Source organism: Panicum hallii, chromosome 5 (genome assembly GCF_002211085.1).
Source record: "Panicum hallii strain FIL2 chromosome 5, PHallii_v3.1, whole genome shotgun sequence".
Taxonomy (NCBI): Eukaryota; Viridiplantae; Streptophyta; class Magnoliopsida; order Poales; family Poaceae; genus Panicum; species Panicum hallii.
In genome coordinates, this window is record NC_038046.1 from 5,814,996 (window position 1) to 5,833,764 (window position 18,769).

General features: G+C 49.8%; 3 protein-coding genes across 6 annotated transcripts; 2 read left to right on the forward strand and 1 right to left on the reverse strand.

The window, feature by feature from the left end:
* The first annotated feature begins 3,290 nt into the window (after positions 1-3,290).
* Positions 3,291-8,446, forward strand: LOC112895281 (ATP-dependent zinc metalloprotease FTSH 3, mitochondrial-like). Of its 4 annotated transcripts, XM_025963227.1 has the most exons (8): positions 3,291-3,657; positions 3,752-3,974; positions 4,054-4,128; positions 4,607-4,737; positions 5,458-5,937; positions 6,129-6,896; positions 7,357-7,584; positions 7,665-8,446. In XM_025963227.1, exons 1-8 carry the CDS (start codon positions 3,592-3,594, stop codon positions 8,133-8,135), a joined length of 2,442 nt encoding a protein of 813 aa, XP_025819012.1. In that variant the 5' UTR covers positions 3,291-3,591; the 3' UTR covers positions 8,136-8,446. The 4 variants fall into 4 exon arrangements, with proteins under 4 accessions (XP_025819012.1, XP_025819013.1, XP_025819014.1 ...); XM_025963228.1 differs by lacking the exon at positions 3,291-3,657 and having other exon boundaries at positions 3,825-3,974; positions 4,054-4,138; XM_025963229.1 differs by lacking the exon at positions 3,291-3,657 and having other exon boundaries at positions 3,825-3,974; positions 4,054-4,135.
* Positions 8,447-10,913: 2,467 nt separating this feature from the next.
* LOC112891695 (F-box/LRR-repeat protein At2g42730-like) lies at positions 10,914-12,679 on the reverse strand. Its single transcript, XM_025958624.1, has 3 exons — positions 12,401-12,679; positions 11,746-12,240; positions 10,914-11,087 (listed from the first exon to the last, which is right to left on the reverse strand). Exons 1-3 carry the CDS (start codon positions 12,677-12,679, stop codon positions 10,914-10,916), a joined length of 948 nt encoding a protein of 315 aa, XP_025814409.1.
* Positions 12,680-14,533: 1,854 nt separating this feature from the next.
* On the forward strand, positions 14,534-17,211 carry LOC112891411 (laccase-13-like). Its single transcript, XM_025958257.1, has 5 exons — positions 14,534-14,760; positions 14,875-15,026; positions 15,171-15,544; positions 15,641-16,615; positions 16,702-17,211. The coding sequence occupies exons 1-5, from the start codon at positions 14,656-14,658 to the stop codon at positions 16,830-16,832; spliced, it is 1,737 nt and encodes a 578-aa protein (XP_025814042.1). The 5' UTR covers positions 14,534-14,655; the 3' UTR covers positions 16,833-17,211.
* Positions 17,212-18,769: the final 1,558 nt, after the last annotated feature.

Below are 18,769 nucleotides of genomic sequence, written 5' to 3' on the forward strand. Positions count from 1 at the left end.
TGTTGCACATACCCCTTCGCGACGAGACGCGCCTTGTACTTGACGATGGCGCCGTTCTCATCCCGCTTCACCTTATACACCCATTTGAGGCTGATGGCGTGGTGACCACGCGGGAGCTCGGCCAGCGCCCAGGTGTCGTTGTCGCGGATCAACTTCAGCTACTCTTCCATTGCTGCGTTCCAGTTCGGATCGCCGTCGGCATCCTTGAAGGACTTGGGCTCCTCCACACTGACATTGTGCAGCTCGGCGTCCTCGACGTCGCGGTGAGCCAGCCCGGGCATAGTGTTCGTGCCGAGGACGTTCTCAAGCGTTCTGTACCGGTGCTCCGGATCCTCGTCATCATCTGCATCGAGGTTTGGATAATTGGTGAGCGGTGTCGCGAACTGGATCTGAGTTCCAGCTGGCGGCGATGTTGCGAACTGAGGCGCTGGTGGTGTCGAGCTCGGTGCAGCAGGCAATGGTGCACGCGTCGCGGATGATGATCGCTCCGCGGACGGTGAAGAGGAATTCGGCGTGCGCTGTTCTGGGGACGCTGGCTCCTGGGCCGGCCCCTCAACGCGATGACGGCGTAGCTCGTAGTCGTTCTCTACGGTGAAGGGGTACTCGTCGGAGGCGGGTGAGGCGTTCCCCCAGTCCCACCGCGCGCCTTCGTCGAAGGTGGTGTCGCGGGAGACATGGACGCGCTCGGTGATGGGGTTGTAAGCGGTACGCCTTCGACCCGTCCTGGTAGCCGATGAAGATCACCTTCTAACCGCGATCGTCGAGCTTGCCGAGATGCGGGCGCAGGCGCTTGATGTAGGCCACGCACCCGAACACCTTGATTAAGTGCACGGACGGCTTCTTCCCATACCACGCCTGGTACGGGGTCATCCCGTCGAGCGCGCTCGTCGGCGCCCGGTTGAGCAGGAACACGGCGGTGTGCACCGCCTCTCCCCAGAAGTGTCCTGGCATGCCGCGGGCACGCAGGATGCTCCTGGCTGTCCCCACTATCATCTGGTTCCGGTGTTCGACGACGCCGTTTTGTTGTGGCGTGTACGGCGCCGAGTGGTGGCGTTGGATTCCTTCACCTGCACAGTATTCGCCAAATTGCACAGAGGTGAATTCACCTCCATTATCAGTACGGAGGACCTTCAATTTCTTGTCGGTCTCATGTTCCACCCTCGCCTGGAACGTCATGATTGCCGCCGATGCGTCTGCTTTCGAACGCAGCAGTGTGAGCCACATGAAGCGACTCATGTCGTCGACGAGTAGCAGGAAGTAGACGTTCCCCGTCGGCGTCGGTGGTGAGATTGGGCCACAAAGATCACCATGAACCAGTTCGAGCTCCTCCTGAGCCCGGTACTTGGCTGCCTACGGGAACGGCGTGCGTTTCTGTTTCGCCAGAACGCAGTCCTCGCAGACTTGCTCGACATGGTCAATCGCTGGCAGCCCCTTCACCATCTCACCGCACCCCAGCTTGCGCAACGACTGAAAGTTCAAGTGCCCATATCGCTCGTGCCAGCGCCAGGCGACGTCGGCGACACGGGCGGTGAGGCACACCGGAGCGGCAATGTTCATGTCGAGGTAGTAGAGCTGACTCGGTGAGCGCTGCACCTTGGCGAGCAATTGACGTTGCAGGTCGTAGAGGCGCAGGATGCTGGACTCGATGTCAACCTTGAAGCCGTCCTCGTCCATCTGGCCGAGGCTCACAATGTTGGTGGTGAGACGCGGGATATAGTAGACCCCATCTAGCCGGCGGTGTTCGCCGGACTTGCAGGCGAAGAGGACGGTGCCCTTCCCCTCGATGTTGACCGCCAACCCGTCACCGAATCTGACGGTGTCGGTGACGCTTGTGTTCAGCTCGGCGAAGACGGCTTGCGACCCCGTCATGTGGTTTGTCGCGCCGGTGTCTAGCACCCAGCGACGAGGTCCCACAACATTCTTCTCTTCCTCGCTGAGGTGGAGGAGGACCTTCCGCTCGACAAGGTGAACGCGGGGTTGTAGATCGCCGGCGGGCGGCGGCGATCTGGAGTGGGGAATGGATACGGGCGGCGCAGTTACCTCTGTCTCCGCGGCGATGTACATCAAGGCCTGTTGCTCCTCCTCCTCGGGCTGGGCCACATGGGCCGCGGCCTTTTTCTTGCCGCGGCAGTCTGTGGTCCAGTGGCCTGTTTTGCCACAGTTGTCTCAGCGGTTGCCGCGTGGTGGCCTCCCGCCACCGGCGTTCCCGGCGCCCGCGTTCTGACCGTCGCGGCCATCCCGCGACGAGGATCCTTCACCGCCATGTCCGCGTCCGCGCCCTCGGCGCTTTCCACGGCTGTTGGAGCCGCTGCCAGAGCTCTCCTGCTCCCGGCGTGATTTGCGGCGAGCCTCCCAGTCTTCCTCGCACAGCATTAGACGTCCCATGGCATCCGTGACCTGTGCCGGCTTGTCACGCTCCTCGAAGATGCGCAGCCGTTCGATCACATCCTCGATGGTCGTCTTGTTCAGGTTCATGAACATCTTGATGGAGACAGCAGCCTGGTTCAGACTCCGAGGGACCACCTGCAGCAACTTCTTCACAACCTCGAGATCAGAGATGTTGTCGCCGAGGCTGCGGAGATGGGTAGCGAGCGCGGTGATGCGGACGCCGAACTCGGTGACGGACTCCCCTTCCTTGAAGGTGAGGGTATTGAATTCCCTCCGGAGTTGCTACGCACTGGCTTCGCGCGCGCGTTCGTCGCCGATCCGCAGGTTCTTGACTGCGTCCCAGGCTTCCTTCACGGTGGGCTCCCTGGCCAACGTGCTCTAGAGATCGGATGGAACCGAACGTAGAAGACCAGCCATGGCCTGTCGGTCATCGGAGATGCCGTCGTGGACGGTGTCCCAGACGCGGAGGGTCTGGAAGTTCACCTCCATGACCAGGGCCCATTCCGGATAGTTTAGTCCGGGTCAGCATCGGCCACGCGACGTTCGCGGACGGCCGCTCGATGACGCGCGACCCGGAGTTCCGGTTGCGCAAGCGGTGGCTGCTTGAGCGACCACGGCGACGTGGCGGCGAACGCGACGGCGGGACCTTCTTCTCGCCGGAGTCATCACCGGTCTGCGGCTTCTTGGAAGGCGACTGCGATGCCATGACTACGGCGGAACTCAGCTCTGATGCCATTTGACAGAACTCCAAACGGAGGAAGACAACACACGCGAACACGAAGTGGACTCGATGAATTTTTGGTGCTGCAAAGCGGCAATATTTTCAGTTGATTGCTATTTCTATATAAAAAAATACATGCATCTTTACGTGGTCATAGAAGACCAAGCCAATCCCAGCATACTCGTGATCCATAGTTGCCATCCCAACTACCTGCGCCATGCCGCAGTCTGTGTCCAGCCACTGGTGGCGCTAACCGGCTGCTACCTTCTTAAGATTAGGAGCTCAGGACTTATTCCAACAGACCCGCCCGTTCGTTAAACGCGAACGAAGCTAAGCGGAGCCGCGTCCGCCTCCGCCGCCGCCATTCCGCCGACTCGTCGCTTGTCGGTTCGCCGCCCTCCCACGCGATCGCCGGAGGATCGGAGACCGAACCATAGGGCGCGCCCTCCCTCCCTTCCCATGCCCTCCGCACCGTCGCCGCCATGAGCATCTCCTCCCTCTCCCGCGCCCTCGCCCGGTCCGCGCGCTCCACCCGGCCGCTGCGGCAGGTAGGTCCCCGGTTCGAGCACGCCCCCGCCCCCGCCCCGTTTCCCTACTCAGTTCGGTTTTCTTCAAACGTGCGGTCTCTAATTTATTCCGTAGGGTTCTCTGCTCGAAGGGTATGCCGGGCTCCGCGCGGCGCCGACGCCGCGGCCGTCGATGCCTGGCGGTGATGTCGGTGGATTGGGGTTTGTGCGTAGCTACTTGACTTCGGCGCTGGGGAGCCGTGCGGCGGCGCCCACCTGGCAAGGCAAGGTCGGGGATTGGAGGTTCCTGCTCGCCAGCTCGCAGTTCCGGCGGCTGTTCTCCGATGGGTCCAACAAGAGTGAGCTTTCTTTGCGGGTTCGGATAATCATTTGGTCGGTTTATCTTCTGTGTATATAACGTGCCCCTTTCTGCTTTAGATTACGAGAAGTACCATCCAAAGGAGAAGCAGGAGGAGCCGAATGGGGATGGGAGTGACAAGTCTGACCCCAAAAGTAAATGGTGGTAATTTAGTTCGTTCAATGCACATTATTGTAGAGGAAGAAAAAAATGTACTTTTTTTTGTTAAACAATTTTGAGTATTGAAAGCTTCCACCTTTCTATATGTCAGTAGATAGCTATTGACCTTACTAAATTCCAAACCTACAAGAAGGATTTCTGGACATATGACATGTGTTCTGGCATATTATTTACATTGAAACAGAGCAAAGAGACAAGAAACTTGATAATCATGGAATTCTACAATGTTGTTCTACCATATCTCATTGAAATTGGATAGATGTATTGCAATTACAAGGCAGCAGAACAGATAGGTATTTTGGTTTCCTTGGGAGGTTATGCTACGTTGCTTCCCTTTAGTCTAGGACATGTTTGCAGTTTGTAGACTTCTTTGTATAATCAATCCATTTGCACCTTGTATATGAGCAGTGCAAGCTATGTGCATCACACTGAAGCATTTTTTTTAATGTTCAGAGAATTCCAATTCAAAATTTCAGTGGAATTTCAAGGAAGATGTCATAAAAAAATTCCAGGAACTCCTTGCTCCTCTTCTTTTTCTTGGGCTCATTCTGGCAGCCTTATCCCAAGGTTCATCTGCTGTGGAGGTACGCTGCTTACTGGCAGATCTACTATTAAACACACTTATCAGTTGCAATTGTCTATAAGTTGTTTGTTTCCTATAACTATACAGTCTTGTGTATTAATTTATCTGTTCATGGTTGATTACAAAATTAGACACTGCAGTCCGCAGGTGCTTTCTTGTAGGTTCTAACCATTATTCCCGAAAATTTTAGACAAAAGCATCTCTTAATTCTGGTGTATAAATTCTGTGATGATGATATGATGATATTTCATTTGAATTCGATTTGAGCAGTGACAGGCAGGTGCCACTTCCACCCCAAGTTCAAATGTTGAAACTGTATTACCTCAGATTTTGTAGGTCATTCACATGAACTGGATGCTGATTAATTCACAGTTCCTAAATATCATAGATGACTGAAAATGATTATTGCGCAGTTAAGCTTGTGGACATGGTACCATCACATGCATAATAGCATTATAATTAGAAATCACCAACGGATGATATTGCCATGTTTAAGATTATTATGACTCAGGGAGTGTATGCAGGTTCTTTATGTAGTCCCGTATCGGAGTGGACACAGTATGATGCCAATTCACTTTTTTATATTCCTTGTTAGTCAGTTTATCTTATCGAACTACTATAGGGCATAGGTTGTGTTTTCCTGCCTCTTTCCATTAGCATGACTCACAGTTTCTGTAGTTTATTAGACCATTATCAGGATTATTTCCTTCAACTTTTGCAGATAAGCTTCCAAGAATTCAAGAACAAGTTATTGGAACCAGGGTTAGTTGATCACATTGTTGTCTCAAACAAATCAGTTGCGAAAGTTTATGTCAGGACTTCACCCTCAAGCAACCAAGGCCAGGATGGTGATATCCATATAACAACCGGTCATCTCCCTGGCAGAGAGACTCCAAGCAAATACAAGTACTACTTTAACATTGGAAGCGTAGACTCCTTTGAAGAGAAATTAGAAGTGGCCCAGGAAGCATTGGGGAGAGATCCACATGTTTATGTTCCAGTAACTTACACTTCTGAGGTCAATTGGTTCCGGGAATTGATGAGGTTTGCCCCAACAGCTTTGCTAGTTGGATTAATTTATGTGGCAGGGAAACGGATGAAACGTGGAATTAGTAGTGGGGGTTCTGGGGGAGGAGGTTTTGGTATTTTTGATATTGGAAAAGCTCAAGTGACAAAGATGGACAAAAATTCAAAAAACAAGGTTTGTGTTTTCTGTTCATTCCGTCGCTATTTAAAATATGAAAAGTTTGCACTTTTATAGTGCTATTAGGTATGTAGTTGTTCAGGAGTCATGGATTGGCTTGGCTTATCATCATAAAAAAAATGAAGAGTATCATGCATATATGATGCTTCCCTATCCCTATTAATCCATGTATTTGTTGTATCTTGCAGGTGTTCTTTAAGGATGTAGCTGGATGTGATGAAGCGAAACAAGAAATAATGGAATTTGTGCATTTCCTGAAAAATCCCAAGAAATACGAAGAACTGGGAGCTAAAATACCAAAGGGTGCTCTTCTTGTGGGCCCCCCTGGTACGGGGAAAACACTCCTTGCTAAAGCCACCGCAGGAGAGTCTGATGTTCCCTTTTTGTCTATTTCTGGTTCAGATTTCGTGGAGAGGTTTGTTGGTGTTGGACCATCCAGGGTGCGGAACTTATTTCAAGAAGCTCGACAATGCGCACCTAGTATTGTATTCATTGATGAAATTGATGGAGTTGGTCGTGCTAGAGACCGTGGGGGATTTCCTGGAGGAAGCAGTGAGCGTGAAAACACATTGAACCAGTTGCTTGTAGAGATGGATGGATTTGGAACAACATCTGGAGTTGTTGTTCTTGCTGGTACCAACAGACCTGACATCCTAGATAAGGCTTTGCTCAGACCTGGGAGGTTTGATCGTCAGATCACCATTGATAAACCAGACATAAATGGCCGTGATCAAATATTTCGCATTTACCTCAAGAAACTTAAACTGGACAAGGAGCCATCATTTTATTCTCAAAGATTAGCAGCTTTGACACCTGGGTTTGCTGGGGCTGATATTGCTAACGTTTGTAATGAGGCGGCTTTAATTGCTGCAAGAAGTGAAGATGCTCAGATAACAATTCAGCATTTTGAAGCCGCTATTGACAGGGTTATCGGAGGCTTGGAGAAGAAAAATATGGTAACTTTGGAAATATTGTTTTGCTACTTTTCTTATGCCAAACTGATATATGCAAAATTATATTCCACATCCTTGTCCCCTGATATGCATAGATAAGGCATATCTGTACTGGACTTCTTCCAAGTCACAGTGCCACACCATTTTAGAATGCCAGTGCTGCCTAAGATATGAGAGTAGGACAAACTTGTACCAGCTGTGAAAAGCATGTTGATACTAATGCCTTCTTTCTGCTTTTGTAGTTACTTTATTACTTGAGAAGCTTAGGTTGCATATTTATTTCTTTCGTGATTCTATCGCTGTATCAGTGTAAAAAACCTTAATGTATAAGGTACAGGTAAAAAAATAATGATGTGATTCATTTACTAGAACGTTAAGCTTTCAAGGCAAAGAAGTTGTGCATGGAAATATGCTAATGATGTTCACAATTATTGGTGGCAATTATATCTTGGATTGTTTGCAGGTTATTAGCAAGCTGGAGCGTCGAACTGTTGCGTACCATGAATCTGGTCATGCTGTTGCTGGATGGTTTTTGGAGCATGCAGAACCACTTCTTAAAGTTACAATTGTTCCTCGTGGAACAGCTGCTTTAGGATTTGCTCAGTATGTCCCAAATGAGAATCTTTTGAAGACAAAAGAGCAGCTTTTTGACATGATGTGCATGACGCTAGGTGGTAGAGCTGCAGAGGAGGTAAGTCAACATTTAATAGATCTTTGTATGACCAAGTTTTCATGTGATCCCGCTACTGATGCAATTGTTCTATGTTTCAGGTTTTGATTGGAAAGATCTCTACTGGTGCACAAAATGACCTGGAGAAAGTTACCAAGATGACTTATGCCCAGGTTGCAGTATACGGCTTCAGTGAAAAGGTTGGGCTTCTTTCCTTCCCTCAAAGGGGGGATGGTTTTGGAATGAGAAAGCCATATGGAAGCCAGACTGCGTCCATCATTGACACTGAGGTGAGGGATTGGGTGGCCAATGCCTATGAAAAAACTGTGGACCTGATCAAGACGCACAAGGAGCAGGTTGCACAGATTGCAGAGCTGCTGCTTGAGAAGGAGGTTCTCCACCAAGATGATCTAGTCCAGGTACTAGGGGAACGCCCATTTAAGACGGCCGAGCCAACTAATTATGATCATCGTTTCAAACAAGGTTTCCAAGTTGAAGAGAGCGACAAGAGTGCTGAAGTCTCGGTCTCAGATGCCAATCCATCACCCCGGGAAAATGTTGTGCCAACATAAATCTTGAGAACTGCAATGTATATATTGCACCAACCCCTCCACCCCTACATGTGTGGCGTAGGAAGGATGCATAAAGGAGTAGCTTCGTGATGATTTGATTCGCATGCAGAACCTGAACTTCTGTTGACTTACATAGTAGAGGCTTCTTGTTTTTTTTTTTAACCATACTGACAAAGTGAATTTGTCTCGGCGATCTGCACCACGATGTTCCCTGAGATAAGGTCGCCATATTTAATTCCATTTGCCGGTTGAACTTCGTAGACGGCATGAATTTGCACTTTGCACTATGCTTTTTGGGCTAATTTTTTATTTGCCACTGCAATTTTCTGTAGACCCAATATCAGTCGTCACAGAAATCTCCTGTCCTTTTATGACATTGAGTTGCAATTTTATCCTTTTACACCATCCATCATACATGCCATGCGCCCATGCCTGATGTTTTTTAACATCAACAATTACAAATTGCCCGAATTGCCCTCATCTTCATCTTCTACGTCCCCATACTTTCAAATTTCCAGATTACGAGAACAGAGACGGGGAAACCGGACGATCCCGTTTTCAGATGAGAGCCCAATAACCAAAGGCCCAGCAACCAGTGACACTTGGTCTTGGCCCAGCAGCAGTCTCACCACAGCGTCCACTAGCCGGCCCATGGGGCACGACTGGAGTTCGGACCCCACCACCCTTGTCTCATCGGTTACCTGTCTCCGTTTTCGATGACGCCGCCTCCTCCATCGACGGGGCCGGTGAACCCCCGCCTCCTCCATCCCTCTCCCACCCCAGACCACGCCCATTCCACTTTTCACTCCTCTACGGCCCTCCTTCGTCGACGAGACGTTGATGAGGCGCCCCCCGCCGCTCCTCTGGCACCATGACTGGTGGCGCCCACGCCGCTGCGACGCGCCGCCAGCTGCCCGCCGCCTACGCTGGTCCGGACCTTCACGGCCAGCCCCCTAAACCCACCGAAGTCCTAAATCCTAAATCGCCCAACCCAAAAGGTCCGTGAAATTTAGGCGACTTTGGGCCGGGAATCTTTGCTGCATAACATGTTTGGTCCCCTTGCTCCTGATAACATGATGATTTTTTTTGACATTTGTGAATGTTTCTCCCTGTAGCCTAATCATCGGTACAATGTGGACGCTTGTGACATTACCATCTGTCATGTCGCCATGCTTTGGAATTTGGATACTAGACTGAGCTAGCAGGGTGTACCCAGTGCTGAACTTCCGCACAACTTGGAATCCGTGAAGGGAATTTCTAGAGAGCTTTCCCCTTGCAAAATTTGCAAAGAGGCTGGTCCGAACTCAGGACCTCCAGAACACAAGTGCAGAGACTCTACCACTGCCAGACCCACCTTTCTTGACTGAGCGAATAAATTTCGCTACTTCAAACTTGGGTTTAAAACTGCAATATGATTCTGGAACCTACATTCCTTAGGGCATTCCTTAGGGCATGTTCGGATCCAATGGAAAGAGAAAGAGAAAGTGCAAAACTTTTGCTCTTTTGCACTTTTTTTTACTTTTGGATCCAAACACCCCAAAGTGCAAAAGGGCAAATGCTACCGTAATTTTGCTAATTATGGATTAATTAGGCTTAATAGATTCGTCTCGTCATTTACTCCTCATCTATGTAATTAGTTTTTTAATTAAACTATATTTAATACTTCTAATTAGCGTCCAAACATCTGATGTGACAGGAGCAAAAATTTTACCATTTGCCCTTTTGCCATTTGCCCTTGGATCCAAACAGCACCTTACATCACTGGATATTTGCTGTGCTTTTCTCTGTTTTCGTGTACATTTGAGCTATGGACCTCCGGCTGGGCCGATTAGAGTAGCGGTTGCAGCCCAATACACATAGAATACACTAGCTTGATCAAGTTTTTTTCCTAACGATCTTTTAGACGAACTGAACAGGTGAGGGCGCCGGTTCCCGATTTTTCCGGTTCAACCGGCGGTTTGGTCTGGGTTTTTTTCAGTGCTACTTGGTAAAGGAAGTTTCTTACTACTTGGTAAAGGAAGTTCCTTACCACCCAAAAAAACGCAACTTGGAGCAGGTTGCACAGATTGCAGAGCTGTTGCTTGAAGAGGAGGGCCTTCACCAAAATGATCGAACTCCTGACATTGGTGTTACCTAGGTGGATTTGGTAAGGGCAAGCTTGATGAAGATGATGTGTTGACTAAGGATGGAAGCCCGGAAAACTGATTTTATTGCCCAGGTTTGAATTACTAAAATTCCTCTCTGAGGCCTCTCGAGTGACTAGTAGAGTAGGGATGTACAGATGATCCGCAGCCTATATGGACCCATAGATCGATATCAATCATAGACCTCCATTGCCATGCATTGTTAAGACCAGAGGCCCAAGAGAATATTTATTAATTATCAGGTTGAACAATCAGGTGAAAATGGAATCGACTGAGCACTTAGACAACATAGTAATTGATGGACAACAACACAACAGGTGAAGCATCAGGAACCTCTACAGGATTCAGATAACATGTGCCGTTAGCAGTGGAATGGAACACACACTGACTATTGCGTGCTTCCAGGAAGTATGATTCAGAAAATTGGATCAAAATAAACACTCACTAATCACAAGGCATAAAAGGCTCATCACTAGAGAAGCCCTCGCCCATCCAAAACCTCGAGGGCAGCTGGCCCTGGAGCACAAAAGGAAACTGGGCACATCTTGAAGCTCTCTCCATAATGTTGAGCCGCTTACACTGGTTTTCAAGCCATTTGGGGGTTACTCTTGCAGTGTTGCAAAACTTCATGACCTCAAGGACCCTTGCTCTCTCCACGAAGAACTTGGCAAACTCGAGATGTGGCTTCCGACCTGAATATTGTTGCAGGCAGCATGATGGTCTTGAGGCTGCGGTCGAGGCACTCGATGGGAGCTGATGGATTGAAGGGCTCAATACCTTTCAAACTCCTCCATCTTTTGACAAAGAACTATAAATAGTATACACCAATAATAAATATATTAGTCAAGCCGTGAAAATTCAATGATATCTGACAGCAGAACAATTAAAAATGGTTAGGAGCTGGAACCGTGATGTGAAGCTTCTCCAGACAAGGAAAGCATCTTAGGTAGCCTATGACAACCTTCAGCTTTGGTGCCTCAGGCATCTCTAATGCCAAGATCTTGACAGTGGAGAACTACTCCACCAAGCTGACGGGAACCAGGCCCTACATTTCAAGATGATAAAACAAAGAGCAGAAGTTCAGTTCTCTCCGCAAATTCCAAACGTGACTGTGGAAAAATGAATCTTTTTCCTTTAATTGTTATTGACTCATGTGTCGGGCATACTATTTCCGTATTCCTAGGTATGTAGAAAATTCGAAAAAAGAAATCAACTACACTAGAAATTTGAGATGTAGCACTAGTGTAACATGTAACTTCCAGTGTTCAAAATGTTTGCCAATATGGTGTTGCTAAAACGATAACCAGCCATGGACACAGAACAAGAACGGTTGCATGTTAAGTCATTTTCATCTCCTTTTCCTGTCTGAAACTATTTCTTACATAAACTGCGCCATTCAGAAATTAAGCTGTAGCTTTTGCTCATTTAAAGAAACTTACAGGAATGAAAGACCTGCCTCGATATACCTTAAAACTTGAGTTGCCAAGCTCAACAATGGGAAAGCCAACTCCAAGGTAGCCCAAAATCTTGAGTTTTTCTGCACCGGTGATCCTCACAGTTGGACCATTGTCCACCTCGTGCAGCAGTAGCCGCTCCAGGCTTGCAGCATCCTCAACGATGACTTCGCTCAGTTCCTCCCTCTCTCCAAAGGTTCTGTCCGAGATGGCCAGGTACCTGAGCCTCGGCAGGGAGACGCATAGCCGCCGGTAGCCGAAATTGGTATCTAGACTGATAGCCTCGACCCCGGGGCTATTAGAGATGATTCCGTGGAGTTGTTCCTCGGTGATGACAGCGTGGCGGAGAGAGAGATGGGTCAGGTAGGGGAAAACGGGCGAGCTGCAGTCGCCAGCGGCCGGAAAGGTACAGTTGTTGATGTCGAGCACGCGTAGCTTGGCGAAGCGGAGCGCGGAGGCGGGCAACTCAGGGTGGTGGTGGAAGACGGTGAAGTGAAGGTAAAGTTCCTGGATCGAATGTGAAGTGAAGGTAAAGTTCCTGGATCGAATCAAATATCGGCAGGCGCAACCAGGCGTCGTAATGGCCGATGAAGGCGTAGAGGGCGCTGGATCTGAGTGCGAGGCGGCGGGCGGGGCCCGGGTGAGCAGCGATGATCTGAGAGATAACCGGATGGTGTTCGTCTCCGTAACACAGGGAGCTGAAGAAGCTTTCATCGTCGAGGTTGAGCGGGGCGGCGTCGCGCCAGATGTGGCGCCAACAGCGGGAGAGGACGGCAGTACGAGCGCCCTCACCGGTGTCTAGGAGAGTGACGATCGCGCCGAGGACATGGTCTGGGAGGCGACTGATCAGATCCGGACCCTCATACGAGGGTGCCTCGGCGCCGCCAAGGTCGGCTCTGCCACCCCTCTTGCGCTTCCGCTCCCCGGAGAAGAAGATGCGGTCCATCGATCGCTTTGATCCGCTCCGATTTGCTTTGATGTTCTGAACCTTCCAAAAGGAAATGAAGGAGCACACTACCTCATCCCAACAATTTGAAGTGTTTCATTTGAAAATTTCCTTTTAAGATTCCAACTACATGATATTTCAACTAATAATGTTATATAAGAGCTGATATCTTAAGCCATTTGGTGGCGCTGAGACCCCATTAAGCTGACCGCTGCATTGATCAATCTAATTCAATTATATTATGTTTGTTGATTTTGTAGGCATAGTGCTGCCGAAACTAATGATAACAACGGTGGTTCCAACAGGTTAAGACACATTTCAATGCTATTTGCTTACACTTGTTTCATGCAAATTCAGTCAAATGATCCTCCTATTTTGTGAATTTGCGCTGAATGGCGGGTCATTTCGGTTCTATCTATAGATGGCCAGATGGGCCAGCCCCGTTGGGCGGCACGAGACCTGGCATAAGAAACGCTAGCACCACCCGGCCTGATAGCTATAGTGAAGGGCTTGCCCTGCAAATGAGGAAGGTATTGGCCACGACTTGTAACATCTGAATTGTTGTTGTCCCTGGAAAGCCCTGCCTGCTTCTTCCTTGACGACCTAGGCGGAGGCCCCGCACGGCATGGCGAGCCCAGGCATCGAGAACATACAAAAATACGTAGAACAATAAACTAGTAGTATACAACAGCATGGCTGATTTTTCACGCCTACCATACAGCAAGGAGAAGCAATAGGCGCGTTGGGTGAGGCATCCTTCTCCCCCTTTGGAGGCTTGCCGAAAAGAGCAACTGTTCGGGCACGGCTTGGTGACCCGTTAACCGGCGGGCGCAGCTTCATCGCCACGGATCGATCTTGATCATCTCCCGGCTCGCTCATGCTACACCACCACCTTTCCCTAATCATGCGAGCCTGAGCCACGCCTGGCCGGCGGGGACGCGAATGTGCCGCCGGTCCCGGAACAGACCGGCCTCCGATCGATCCTCCTTCCAGCTCCGGTCGCTGTCCTCACTGGCTCCGGCGATCCCTTGGCATGCAAGGATGAGTTGGGAGCCCTGCAAAGCTGTGATCCGCAACAGGGCCACCTGGGGTCGCCTCTGACCTTTTGTTCCGGGGGCAGGCAGCTGGAGTTTCCAACCACTCCTGATTTGAACAGATTATCTGGGGGTGGTAGGTGAAGTAAGCCCAGCAAACCCTAGCTAAGGGCTTGCCAAAGTAGCATGGTCGTGTTGTGTGCGCGGTTAGCTCAACATCAGTACTGGAAAGTGAATTGTGGAATTTCTTGCTATATATACATGTGCCCATTTTTTTCCTTGAGTAAATCACACTTCATATCAGTTAAATTTAATTAGCGTAAAATAGGTTCCGGCTATTTCTTCCCCTTTTCTTTCTCCTGAAAGCAAAAGCTGGCTGAATCATTTCTTTTGGCTATATTATTGTGTGTTCAAGTCATTAAGACATCAATGCAGTGAATGAATTAATCCTAAAAAATGCAGTGAATTAACCTTTCTGCCGTACCAAATCTATATTTTTGTATTTCTGGTTCGGGCACAATGGTGTAAGTACATTCTGCGTGTTAACTAAGTCAAGAAAAAGGCTAAAGAAAAGAGGGTGGTCAAGAACGCAACATGACATACAAACCGAAGGGTGGTTGACTTTAGCCACACTCCGAAGCTACTATAGTAGCTACCCGTTCCGCCTGCACGGGCCCCGCCGGCAGTGTTGCCTTGCGGCGACCTCGTGCTCGATAGCCAACCCTGCACCCAATAAAGCTCACTAAACTCTGCACAAACGTTTGAACTACGCGCATGCATAGCCAAAAAGTTCTAGAACCAAGCGTACATGCTAATCATCTCTCGTGGCTGCTCTCTTCCAACATCTAGTATATATAGGACGAATCTCTACTGCCATCTCTAGCACAGCATTCATTCGGGCCTTAGCCAATTAGCCGGTCGAGAGCTCGAGAAAGGGCAACAATGGCTGTCTCCTACCTTCTCCCTTGTTCTGCCCTCGTCGCCGTACTCGTGCTGCTCTTCTCCGTCGGCATGGCGGAGGGCGCCATCAGGGAGTACCAGTTCGATGTAAGTGTGCAACGAGAAGCAGGCAGCATGCTAGCTGATGCGTCTTCCATCAACCGTTGGCGGTTACAGCTTAATTACAAGGGCGTTGCGATTAATGTTGCGACGGCAATGCAGGTGCAAATGACGAACGTGACGCGGCTGTGCAGCAGCAAGAGCATCGTGACGGTGAACGGGCAGTTCCCGGGGCCGACGGTGTTCGCCAGGGAGGGCGACCTTGTCGTCGTCCGCGTCGTCAACCACGTTCCCTACAACATGAGCATCCACTGGTACGTGCGCACACGCATGCCTGCTGCCACCTTGCACGTCTAGCTCGTAGTAGTGTAGCAGCAGCAGCACGAGCACACATTATTGGCAGCGACGACCGGCGGCCAGCCGGCCGGCTGCTCATCGGCGAGCGTGCATGGACGCAGGCACGGCATCCGGCAGCTGCGGAGCGGGTGGGCGGACGGGCCGGCGTACATCACGCAGTGCCCGATCCAGAGCGGGCAGAGCTACGTGTACAAGTTCACCATCACCGGGCAGCGCGGCACGCTGTGGTGGCACGCGCACATCTCCTGGCTTCGCGCCACCGTCTACGGCCCCATCGTCATCCTCCCCAAGCCCGGCGTCCCCTACCCGTTCCCGGCGCCCGACAAGGAGGTCCCCATCATGTTCGGCGAGTGGTGGACGGCGGACACGGAGGCGGTGATCAGCCAGGCGCTCCAGACCGGCGGAGGCCCCAACGTCTCCGACGCTTTCACCATCAACGGCCTCCCTGGGCCTCTCTACAACTGCTCCGCCAAAGGTGGCATGCAAGCCTTAATTAGCTAGGAAGCATAAGTACTAGTTAATAAGTGAGCGAGCTGACGGCTTGCATTATTGTTTTGTCGTTTATATGCAGACACGTTCAAGCTGAAGGTGCAGCCAGGCAAGACATACATGCTCCGCATCATCAACGCTGCGCTCAATGACGAGCTCTTCTTCTCCATCGCCGGCCACCCGCTCACCATCGTCGACGTCGACGCGGTCTACATCAAGCCCATCACCGTCGAGACCATCCTCATCACCCCGGGGCAGACCACCAACGTGCTCCTCACCACCAAGCCTTCGTACCCCGGCGCCACCTACTACATGCTGGCCGCGCCCTACTCCACCGGCAGGCCGGGCACCTTCGACAACACCACCGTCGCCGGCATCCTCGAGTACGAGGACCCCGCGTCCCCTTCCCCCGCGGCCTTCAACAAGAACCTCCCGGTGCTCAGGCCGACCCTGCCGCAGATCAACGACACGAGCTTCGTCGCCAACTACACGGGCAAGCTCCGCAGCCTCGCCACCGCGGAGTACCCCGCCGACGTGCCGCGGGAGGTGGACCGGCGGTTCTTCTTCACGGTCGGGTTGGGCACGCACCCGTGCGCCGTGAACGGCACGTGCCAGGGCCCCACCAACGACACTCGGTTCGCGGCGTCCGTGAACAACGTCTCCTTCGTGCTCCCCACGACGGCCCTGCTGCAGTCGCACTTCACCGGCAGGTCCAACGGGGTGTACTCGCCCAACTTCCCGGCGGCGCCGCTGATCCCGTTCAACTACACGGGCACGCCGCCCAACAACACCAACGTGTCCAACGGGACCAAGCTGGTGGTGCTGCCGTACGGCGCCAGCGTGGAGCTGGTGATGCAGGGCACCAGCATCCTCGGCGCCGAGAGCCACCCGCTGCACCTCCACGGCTTCAACTTCTTCGTCGTCGGCCAGGGCTTCGGCAACTTCGACCCCGTCAAGGACCCGGCCAAGTACAACCTCGTCGACCCCGTCGAGCGGAACACCGTCGGCGTGCCGGCGGCCGGCTGGGTGGCCATCCGATTCCGGGCAGACAATCCAGGTCAGCAAATTAAGGTGACTTTGGTTGGGGTTAACCCAAGCTTCTTGGAGAATCTTAACAGCCTCCGGTGGTGCACGTGCGTGCAGGGGTGTGGTTCATGCATTGCCACTTGGAGGTCCACGTCAGCTGGGGCCTGAAGATGGCGTGGCTGGTGCTGGACGGAGACCGCCCCAACGAGAAGCTGCTGCCTCCGCCGTCCGATCTCCCCAAATGCTAAGCCGACACGCGGGATTATTGCTTACGATCGCCCACCAACGGCCGCGATTGATTGACGCCGACCGTGGCGCCAGAGATTGTTGCGTGCTCCCCAATTTGCGTAGGATATTTTAGCATCTTTTGCGTGTGCTGCGGTTGGTGCTGTGGAATGCTTTCATTAGCGGTGTGCTTTTTCGAGTTCAGTCGTCGTCTGGGTAGCTGTGGTGAGTCTCACGGGCAGGAAGGTTCCTTGATCAAAGGCAACGCCATTCATTTTTTGATTGCTATCAATTACTACCATCTTTTGTAAATCTTGTCCGAGAACTGGGTGCTGTGTATCCAGGTGTGTCTCTCAAATAATGTGTGCCGGCATTGGAATTTATTAAGGGAAAATTGTTTTATTTCTTTTGCAAATTAAATTTGTATGTTGTATGGTTATACAAAACCTCTTAGCTCTTATTTGCTCTTCCTCGATTTCTTCGCTCTTTTCTTGCTGGTCTTTGTGTCACTGGGATGCTAGGTATATCCTGTTGGGCTCGATGGCAAGGCTTGTGCCATGAGCCCATCTTCTCGCTTGTACACTGATGATATAAATGCACATTTCGAAACTGCATGACTTAAGCTATAACTGCATGACTTAAGCTATACTACTAGTGACACATGAACTAAAATGATAGTAGGCAATTAGAAAATACAAGATATTCAATCATGCTTCTCCAAGAGTAGATGCAGTAAAGACCAAGTTTCGAAATGAATTAGTGGCTAGGAGGATCAGCAGTAGATGCAGTAAATAAAGGCCAAGTTAAGACATGAATTAGTGGCTAGGAAGATTCATTCCAGAAATTTGTCTTCGATCTTCCTTTTGTTTTCTTTTGGACTCTCTGTGAACATCCTTCTTTTTATTTTTAACATATTAATCAGCAGAGGCTTGCCCCTTCTGTTCTTTAAAAAATGATGGGAAATTAATTGCAATTATGGAGGTGAACACTTGTTCGCTATAATTATGCTTCTAAAATTATCGTGGTGAATTTTATTTGATGCCATGGATACCTAAACTGCGACTATATAGGCTTCTAAAACCACATGCCTCACCTTTTACTTCTATGAGAAACAAGCAAAATAGTCAATCTTTTGGTTCTGTAAATATGTGTTGACAATTATTATTTTACACCTAAGAAATTATTGCAGGACCTAGCCACTGCTTTTACATAAGAATTAATAATGATGTGTGTGTGTGGGTGGTGGTTGGGGGGTGGGGGGGGGGGGGGGGGTTACTTCAGAAATATAGGCCCCAACCCAAAATCAACCAAATTGTATGGCATCCGAACAAAGACCATCGTTAGGGAATGCTAAAGAAAATTAGTCGCTGGCATTTATGAACCTTTTGTTCAGTAGATATGGATCGGCAAGCTAAATTTTTCTTCAAAAATATCATATCTTAGATTGTTTGTTATTCCATCATATGATCAGTGAATCATGGCATTAACTGGTATAGAAAATATATGATTGAGTTACATGTATTAATAATAATTTCTATATATTTAGAAAGATCTTCTACTTATCATGTTTTAAAAAAAAGTTAACCTAGAATTTTATAATTATTTTAGCATCTGAATATAAAGTACACTAATGACGATTAAGATCTCGTCAGGAAAATGAAATCAGCACTGGGTCAATTCATACTTCATTAATATAATAATTGGTTGAAAACCAACCGATTTTTTTTTGGTTCATTATTTTTGGACTTTTAAATATTATGATCTTTATGAGAAACAGATATTATATCTGTGCACATCTCTGTTTATTTTCATAGAAATGAAATAGAGATAAAAATGTCTGGTTAAATATGGCAGCACAGATCAATGTCTACCTTGAACAACCGAGTTGCCTTTTTTAACACACACACCATTGATAAAGTTAGCTACTTACGAAATGCCTCCTGAAGTAGGTCCTGGAGAG